Source organism: Phocoena phocoena, chromosome 15, assembly GCF_963924675.1.
Source record: "Phocoena phocoena chromosome 15, mPhoPho1.1, whole genome shotgun sequence".
NCBI classification, from domain to species: Eukaryota; Metazoa; Chordata; class Mammalia; order Artiodactyla; family Phocoenidae; genus Phocoena; species Phocoena phocoena.
In genome coordinates this window covers 36297749-36307350 of record NC_089233.1, presented here as the reverse complement: position 1 = coordinate 36307350, position 9602 = coordinate 36297749, and the positions used below count along the sequence as shown (strand labels likewise).

Sequence of the window (9602 nt, the reverse complement as noted above, 5' to 3'; positions counted from 1 at the left end):
TTAAATGGATGTTGTCACAAAACCTTATTTCTGTGGGAAAGTCCCTATAAAAACAGTATCAATGGATATATATCCAGGGACTTGAACAGATACTTGTACCGCTGTGTTCACAGCAGAATTATTCACAACAGTCAAAAGGTAGAAACAACCCAAATGTCCATCGACAGATGAATAGATAAACAAAATGTGTTCTGTCCATACAGTGGAACATTAGCCATAAAGAGGAATGAAATTCTGATGTTGCAGGGAGCAAGGATGAATACGTGGAGCACAGGATTTTTAGGGCAGTGAAAATACATTTTATGATACTATAGTAAGGGTACATGTCATTTTATATTTGTCCAAACTCATAGTATGTACAACACCAAGAATGAATCCTCATTGATCTATAGATTTGGGTGATGTGTCAGTTTAAGCTCATCAGTTGTAACAAATGTACCATCTAGTGGGGAAGGTTGATAACTGGGAGGCTGTGCATGCGTGGGGGCAGAGGCTATGTGGGAAATCTCTGTACCATCCTCTCTAGCTGTGAACCTAAAACTGCTCTAAATAATAGTCTTAAATTCAAAAAATATATTCTCATACATGCTATAAACATAGATGAACCTTGAGGACATTATGATCAGTGAAATAAGCCAGACATGAAAGGGCAAATATTGTATGATTCCACTAATATGAGGTCCCTAGAGTGGTCAAATTCATAGGAAGTAGAATGGTGGGTAACAGGCTGGGGGCCAGGGAATGAGGAGCTCGTGTTTAAAGGATGCAGAGTTTCTATTTGGGAAGATGAAAAAGTTCCAGAGATGGATGGTGGTGATGGTTGCACAGCATTGTGAATGTACTTAATGCTACTGAACTGTATACTTATAAATGGTTAAAATGGTAAATTTTGTTAGGTATATTTTAACACAATAAAAAACCCCACCGTATCAAGGTGATTTCTCAAGATATCTTCTTGAATATAACAGGTTTTACATTACAGTTCTTTCCACTCAATATTTTTAAAATGTTACTTTTAATATTTTCAGATAAATGTTTTTGATGCAAGCAGAACCAGAATGATCTGGTCATTTACCAAAACTCACTGAAGCAAACCCTTGTGATAACTCTGGACAGTGTACCATCCCAGGTGGAAAGGTTAGTCAGAGGTGAATGGGCAGACTATTGTACTTTAGTGTTGAGGACAGTAACCTTTGGCAAAACAAATGTCAAATTGCGGTATTCTGAACGGTAGACTTCTGTCTTGCTGTCCACATGCAGCCAGAGACTCTCAAATAGCACATTTTATCCTTTTTTTTTTTCAAATGTCTGCACGAATCTCAATAGTTGCCCAAATCCCCCAATACTTCTGGTTCATTTGGTTCCAGAAATGTCTAATTTTGAAGCTGTGACACCTTCCATTTATTTCTCAGCCCTCATGTCTACTCCCCACCACTGAGTCTTCTCTGGAATACCTGCCTGAAACTTAGCTGTTATTTTTAGAAAATTAAGAGCTGGCCTCCAGATTGCAAGCCGGGGGTCCTGGGGCAGAAACGCAGCATCTGTTGACTTCATGGAGTCTTCTTGACTAGCTGCTCCTTTTACAAGGCCTGCAGGGTGAAGCATGGGGGCCCGGTGGGCCACCCAGCCCCGAGCAGAGAGTTGTTTACAGTAGAGTCAGCCTCTCGAAGCCCTTTCTCATGACCCAGAATCTATGTGACCTCTTCCAGTATCTTCATAAACCCCATGGAAAGAAGTTATGCTCCAGAGTTCGTAGTGAATTCTCAGAGTATCCACTTATCTTAAATGGAAGCCCTACTGATACTTTATAGAAAGACTAAAACAGGACTTCCCTAGTGGTGCAGTGGTTAAGAATCCACCTGTCAATGCAGGGTACATGGGTTCGAGCCCTCTTCCGGGAAGATCCCACATGCCGCGGAGCAACTAACCCCGTGCACCACAACTACTGAGCCTGCACTCTAGAGCCCGCGAGCCACAGCTACTGAGCCCACATGCCACAACTACTGTAAGCCCGCATGCCTAGAGCCCGTGCTCCACAACAAGAGAAGCCACCACAATGAGAAGCCCCTGCACCACAACGGAGAGTAGCCCCTGCTTGCCGCAAGTAGACAAAGCCCGCGCGCAGCAACAAAGACCCAAAACAGCCAAAATTAAAATTCATTAATTTAAAAATAAAGTATGCAATTCAATTTAAAAAAAGACAAAAACATTTTTTTTTTAATGTAAACCTTTATACACTTGTACTAAGCATGTTTTTTAATCCTGTAGGATATGGGATGGCAAACAGGTTAGCAGAGAAGCCTCGGACAGAGCGCTGGTGGATTTAGCTGCTCTTCGCCCCTTCCTGGCAGCCCTGGGCCTTCTATTGGGCACGCCCTGCGCTATGGACTCCCCGGGCTACAACTGCTTTGTGGACAAAGATAAGATGGATGCCACCATCCAGGACCTGGGGCCCAAGGAGCTGAGCTGCACTGAGCTGCAGGAGCTGAAGCAGCTGGCACGCCAGGGCTACTGGGCCCGCAGCTACACCCTGCGGGGAAAGGTGTACCAGCGCCTGATCCGGGACATCCCCTGCCGCACGGTCACACCAGATGCCAGCGTATACAGTGACATCGTCGGCAAGATCGTGGGCAAGCACAGCAGTGGAAGCCTGCCTTTGCCCGAGTTTGTAGACAACACGCAGGTGCCCAGCTACTGCCTGAACACACGGGGTGAGGGCGCCGTGCGTAAGATCCTGCTGTGCATCGCCAACCAGTTCCCTGATGTCTCCTTCTGCCCCGCGCTGCCTGCGGTCGTGGCCCTGCTGCTCCACTACAGCATCGATGAGGCCGAGTGCTTCGAGAAGGCCTGCCGCATCCTGGCCTGCAACGACCCCAGCAAGAAGCTAATCGACCAGAGCTTCCTGGCCTTCGAGTCTTCCTGCATGACGTTCGGGGACCTGGTGAACAAGTACTGCCAGGCAGCCCACAAGCTGATGGTGGCCGTTTCAGAGGATGTCCTGCAGGTCTATGCAGACTGGCAGCGCTGGCTGTTTGGGGAGCTGCCCCTCAACTACTTTGCTCGCGTCTTTGACGTCTTCCTGGTGGAAGGTTACAAGGTGCTGTACCGCGTGGCGCTGGCAATCCTCAAATTCTTCCACAAGGTGAGAGCTGGGCAGCCGCTGGAGTCAGACAATGTGAAGCAGGACATCCGCACCTTTGTCAAGGACATCGCCAAGACTGTGTCTCCCGAGAAGCTGCTGGAGAAAGCGTTTGCCATCCGCCTCTTTTCTCGGAAGGAGATTCAGCTCCTGCAGATGGCCAATGAGAAAGCTCTGAAGCAGAAGGGCATCACTGTCAAGCAGAAGAGGTAGGCAGGGGCTACCATCAGGGCCCGAGTGGGGTGGGGCTTTGGGGGAATGCATTCTGGGTGCTTGGGGCCTGAGCCTGTCCAGCCAGCCATCCATCCGTGTGTGGATAGAAAGCCACGGGAAAGGAGAAAGGGCCTTCCTGGCTACAGCCACAGGCTGCTGAGGCAACTGTGGGCGCAGAAGGCATAGGGTCCTGTTCCCGGGTACAGGGGCCATGGCTGAGATGGAAGCTGGATGCTGACCATGGCCCCAGCAGGTCCAGCAGTGAGCCAGGCTGTCCTCCTTGGGTCGTTTTAGAGCAGCTTCTGCTCCACCACTCTAGCTCTGGGCTCCCTTGCCGGCCATTCTCGTGGCTGCTGAGTGTGGCCCCCTGCCCTGAGCACAGACCCCTGGGGAACAGGCGTGGCAAGGGCCCATGGTGTCCTGAGACCTTGGCGGCAGACGCTGTGAGTGTACTCTAGGTGTGGAGGCCTTTCTTGCAGGCCAAAGGCAGGCGTATCCTGGGCATCAGTACTTGCAACTAACCTCTCCTTGTCTGTTTTATTTTTCTTCCTCCTCTCCACGTCTGTTGCTTCCTCCTGTTTTTCAGTGTTTCACTTTCTAAAAGGTAGGTCTGGAAACCATGTCTCCACGCCTGGCTTCCCTCTGTCTTCCAGCCTGGCTGCTTGCTCTGGCTCTCGGCGCTGGCTTCAGCAGTGCTGCCTCAGAGCCTGGCCGAAGTTCAGGCCCTGTCTGTCTGCCTGTCGGTGCTTGGCTGGCCAGGAAGCATTGTCTTTCAGAGCTGACTCACTCTCTATCCCCATTAGAGAAAAGGTGCTTTTGTCCCCACCCAGGCTGGGCGCTCTCCCCTCTGTGTAGCGGGGTGGGAGCAGGACTCCAGGGGGACAGCTCCACCCCGTTTCTTCCTGAGGGCCCCTAGAACCAGGCTCTGACCTGGCTGAACAGGTGAGACGTTTCCTCCAAGCTGAGCTCACACAAAAGGCTCTGCACACCTCCAGGGTGGGGGGCGTGGCCAGGGCTGGGTCGCAGCTGTGCTCTGACCTCTTCCCACTCCCCCAGGCAGTTTGTGCACCTGGCTGTTCACGCAGAGAACTTCCATTCAGAGATCGTTGGCGTGAAGGAGATGAGAGACATCTGGTCATGGGTCCCTGAGCGGTTCGCTCTCTGCCAGCCCCTCCTGCTCTTCTCTTCGCTGCAGCATGGGTACAGCCTGACCAGGTAATGCCCAGGAGGCTGGGGAATGCTGGGCCTACCCTCCCAAGGCCCCAAGGTATGGACTTCAAGGGCCAGACAGTGCAGAAGGGGTGGAATGAGCTGTGGAGTTGCCCAGCTTCTTCGTCCTGTCCCCACTTCCGGGAGGTCATGGTGGGGCTGGAAATGAGCCTTCAAACATGGGCACCTGGGCAAGGCCCTGTCTCTTCCTGGGGGGCCCTAGAATTGGGAGCCCCTTTTCTGGGCATCTCTCTCTCACTCCAAGGCCACCCAAACATCAGGTGTCATTACAGTACACGCCGTAGCTCCAGGCCCCCACGTAGGCGTTGTGATGACATGGGAGTCAGTTTCCCTCCTGGGAGCTTACAGAACTGTCAGGACAACTTGAGGCGGCCGGCCTTGGTTCACTACTCCTCCACCCCACTTCATCAATCCACACACCATGTCCATGTTGGCCCTGTGGGCTGTGCCGGGCCCTGTACAGGCTTCCCCCAGGGCACACTGTCTCCCAGGGTCACTCTGCCAGGCGTGGCTGCCCCCCTAGAGCCTCAGATGGCAGGTAGCTTCTGACCCAAGGTCTGGCTTGGGTCATAGGTGATGCAGTCGGGGCTGGCCCAGCCCACACAGCAGGCACCAGAGCTGTGCTGACCTGGCCCCCACCTCTGTGCAGTGTGGGAGGCCTGCTGAGGGACGGCTAAGCAGGGCCACCAGGGATGCCAGCCAACCCCTGGGCACCTGGTGCTGGCACAGTGGCAGCCTCAGTCCTCCTCACATGCTTCTCAGTGCTGCCCAGCTTCCGAAGACGTTCCGAGCTTTCCCAGAGCAGGGACCTGTTCCTCTGGTTCTTGCTTCCCTGAAGCATCTGGCACGTGGCTCTGTCTGCTGGGGGCCCTCTGCCATGCAGCTTCTCTGTGTCACACCAGGGCAGAGAGTCCTGGGGCCTTTGACCACTTGGCCTGCAGGCCTCCTGGCCAGGGCTCCATCTTGTCTGAGAAAAGTGCCTGGGCCAAGGTGTTACCATCCAAGCCACTGTGCCTGGTCCCTGGGAGAGGAGGACAAGCAGTTTCCAGGTCCATCCACCCCCAGACAGCCTGGGGCAACAGAGGCTGGCTGAAGTGGCACAGGGAAAGTGTGCAGGTGTGATTGTTACTGTCAGGACTGGCATGTGTGGTCTCTGCCCCCAGGTTCTATTTCCAGTGTGAAGGACACGAGCCCACCCTCCTGCTCATCAAGACCACGCAAAAGGAGGTGAGGAGGGACCAGAGGGAGCTTGGGGTCCTGGCCTCTGATGAGCTCTGGGGGAGTCTGTGCCCCAGAGAGGATGGGTGTTCCCTGATAGCCCCTACCCAGGCTCCCTGGGCTTAGGGGTGCAGAGCAGGGCCAGCCCTCTGCAGAGAGGTGAATCTAGCCTCCCCTAGGACCCCCTAAGTACCCAGAGCCTCCCTGTTTCCCCTTGGGGTCCAGGCCCCAAGCCTGACACAGCCTGGCAGTTTAGAGGAGCTTTGCAGAAATGCCTAGTGAGTGAGGCCTCACCTCCTCCTGTAGTAGTTGGACAGCGCCAGGTGAGTTGTCTGCCTTCACTTGCCTCCAGCCCCTGATAGGTAGTTCTCAGGACCTTGTTCTCTGCAGTGCTGTCATCTGGAAAGTATCTAAGATGTCTAGAATAAAGTCAGAGCTCACGCGCCCCAGTCCTGGGGGTGTCTGCATGAGATAGAGGCCCCTCGTTCAGTGGCTCCCAAACCTGCACCTGTGGGAGTTTCAGTTTCTTCACCCTGTTGCAGAGTCTGCGTCTGGCTCTCCAGGAGAAGCCCAGGCATCTATGTTACAGCAGATGGCTCTGACTGTCAGATACTTTGGGCAAATCCTGTAGCGACTCAAAGGAGTGACTCTTTAATGGTGAAATCAACCACTTTGCTGGCTGATGGGAGGGTTGGAAAACGTTTCTTGAGCAGGGGTGCTTCCTGGAAGCTTCCATCTGAGGGGCCTCCCTGGCACTGATGCCCACAATCAGAGTGTGGATATGGAGCTTATTCCCATGCTTTAGGGCCCAAGAGGGAAATGAAAATATCCCAAGTAAGCTGATGGCAGCCGAGGCAGCCCCTGCGCACGGTCACTGCCAGCCCCATGCCCTCCAAACTCTGACTTTCCCATACTACTCTCCAGCCCTGGCCCTCAAGTGTGAGGGGGGCTGTGACCACAACACCCCCAGCTGTGACTGTACCGTGGCCTCTCAGCAGGTCCTGAGTGAGGGGACACTCCTGCAGGCAAGCAGGGCACAGCCTCACCCTGGGCTTTTCTCCCCAGGTGTGTGGAGCTTACCTGTCAACAGACTGGAGTGAGAGAAACAAGTTTGGAGGCAAGCTGGGCTTCTTTGGGACCGGAGAATGCTTTGTGTTTAGGGTGAGTGGGCCTCCCTGTGGGAGGTCACCCCCACTCACATGATCCTGTTTACTTCTGTCAGAGCTGTTACCCTACAGGCTAACCTCGCCATCTCTCTCTGGTTTGTGATCATTAGACCATGAGCTCCGTGAGAGCGGGCAGGCCCTCATCTGCGCTGTGCGGCGCCATCTCCCAGCCCCCGCTCAGGGCCTCACTCAGGGCACTGATGATGAATTGGGTGGGGTGGGGGGCGGGAAGCTGGCAGGGGCCCTGTGGGGGCCATGTGCCAACTCCTCATGCTGCCCTTTTGCCCTCAGCTGCAGCCCGAGGTCCAGCGCTATGAGTGGGTGGTCATCAAACACCCGGAGCTGACCAAGCCTGTGTCCTTGGAGTCTACCACCATTCTGTCCTCGCCCTGCCACTCTGTGTCCTCAGACCCTGCTGACCGCCTCTCGCCGTTCCTGGCTGCTCGACACTTCAACCTGCCCTCCAAGACGGAGTCCTTGTTCATGGCCGGGGGCAACGACTGCCTCATCATAGGTGGGCGCCTCCCTGCACCTCAGGCTGGGCTCCTGTCTGCCCTTGGTCACTTAGCCTGGGAGGAGGGTACGGGGTCGTGGGTGGCTGAAGCCCCAGGCCAGCTCTTGCTGAGCCAGTTGATAGGTACCTCACCTGAGGGACAGGCAGAGCCCCTGTGATGACGGAGGAAGGCAGTGGGATTGTTGGGGGTGGAGCATGCATGCGGGGCAGGCGTGGGGACCTGAGGCTGCGTGTGGGGAATTTAGCTCACTAGCAGGGTCTCACCAGGAGCCGGGGGACTTTACAGAGTGGAAAGCCAGCCCCGTGGTTTTAGAGAGGCCTCTGGCAGGGCTGCACAGGGACGGCTCCAAGACTTGCCCTGTACAAGTGGAGTTGCTCAGGAGCAGAAGGAGAGCCCCTCGGGGGCAGCGCTGGACAGCAGGCAGCCACTGACCAAGCATCCCACAGGTGGAGGGGGCGGCCAGGCACTCTACATCGACGGGGACCTGAACCGGGGCCGCACAGGCCACTGCGACACTTTCAACAACCAGCCCCTCTGCTCTGAGAACTTCCTCATCGCTGCTGTGGAGGCCTGGGGCTTCCAAGACCCTGACACCCAGTGACAGGCATGATCTAACGGTGACCGAGCTGCTGCTGTAGGGTGGGGTGGTGGCTGGGCCCCTTCTTCAGGGAGGAGACAGTGAATGAAGACCGCCCCCCCCCCACGTGCGTGGGCACCATCAGGGTGCACCTGGGCTCTGGTGCTGGGCTGGGGAGTGGTGCCAGCACCTCAGCTGGCCAGGCCTGGCCCTTCTCAGACCTGCCCATACTTGCTACTGTCTCCACCTCGGACTCAGGCCCTGGCTGTCCTCTGTGCAGGCATCCTGTGCCCAAGACCGGAGGGGTTAGGTCTTGCAGCCCCTGAGCCTTGGTTCTGTGGGGTGAGAGGGGGGTGAGAGGGGTGGGGGAGACGAGACTGGAAAGGCAGAGGGAGCCTGCCCCTCGAGTGTGGGTCCATGGCACCCCCTGCTGGTGCCTCTGAGCATGGCTCCCAAGCAGGCCCTGCGGCCTCCTGCCGGGCCTGCTGCTGGTGGTTCCCTAGGGGTGTGTTGGTCTTGGGAAGACAACAGGCATCCTGGGGACTACTCCTTAGCAGGAGCATCTGCCTGAAACTTCTGACTCAGTTCCCTCCTCCCCATACTGGCCTTCTGGGGGTGCCTCTCAGACAGGAACAGCAGGGTGAAGGCAAGGAGGGCAGGCTGTATGCAGGGCTCTGGGCCCCTCCCAAGGGAGGGCCGAGGGCCAGTAGGATGAAGGGCTGCAGGGGACAGTACGTGTCCTTGTGTTTCCACAGAGCCTGATGCTTCTGCTGGGCCTCAGTGTGTAGTCACGCCTAAAGAGGCCGACCAGGGAGGGGCCCTCTGTGACTGACCCCAAACCAGCCAACATTTCCAGGGGCCTGCCTGGAGAAGCCTGGACCCCTGGAACCTTTTTCAGCCCTCCTCCTCTCCAGCTCGGGCCCTCCTTAGCTCCACTGCAGTCCTTGCAGCGGCCCCATTTCACTGCAGTGACGTGGCCCAGGATCCTGTCCAGACTCCTCAGCACGGCGTGCTGGCCTCGTCCAGCCCTACCCACCTCACCTTCATTGTGCTCCACACACCCTCCCCAGCTCCCTGCCCCCGAGGCACCTTCCTGACGCACCCCTCTGCGTGGCACGAGTTCTCCTTCTGCGTCTCTCAGGGCTGTGTGAGCCCTGCAGGGAGTGGCCCTCCCACCCCATGACCTCCCTCAGCTGGTCCTGAGGGCCTGGGCACACCCCTGAGGAAAGAGAGGACAAGTGGACATCCAAGGGGCTGTGCCGAGGCCATGGCAGCCTGGGCCACAGATGCCAGGGGGTCCTGCCTCTCCATGTCCCCACATGCCACACCTCTGTCCTCCACATCTTGCTTGCTCTTCCTGTGGGGTGCTCATCCTCCCCTGCCCACCTACTCAGATACCCCCTGAGCCAGGCCAAAGTGATACAGAAGGAAGGACCGGGAACCCTGTGTGGCTTTGGGCAAGCTGGTGAACCTGTCTGGAACTCAGTTTCCCCAACTGTAAAATGGGGCCAGTCATCCTGCTGTGCTGTACCCACAGAACTGCT

At 55.9% G+C, this 9602-nt stretch overlaps 1 protein-coding gene across 2 annotated transcripts; it reads left to right on the top strand.

Moving 5' to 3' along the window:
* Positions 1–1027: 1027 nt before the first annotated feature.
* Positions 1028–8082, top strand: TBC1D24 (TBC1 domain family member 24). 2 transcript variants are annotated; one of them, XM_065892523.1, is made up of 8 exons: positions 1028–1148; positions 2269–3348; positions 3939–3956; positions 4409–4567; positions 5746–5809; positions 6866–6961; positions 7258–7480; positions 7928–8082. In XM_065892523.1, exons 2-8 carry the CDS (start codon positions 2384–2386, stop codon positions 8080–8082), a joined length of 1680 nt encoding a protein of 559 aa, XP_065748595.1. In that variant the 5' UTR covers positions 1028–1148; positions 2269–2383. The 2 variants fall into 2 exon arrangements, with proteins under 2 accessions (XP_065748595.1, XP_065748596.1); XM_065892524.1 differs by lacking the exons at positions 1028–1148; positions 3939–3956 and having other exon boundaries at positions 2384–3348.
* The last annotated feature ends 1520 nt before the right edge of the window (positions 8083–9602 follow it).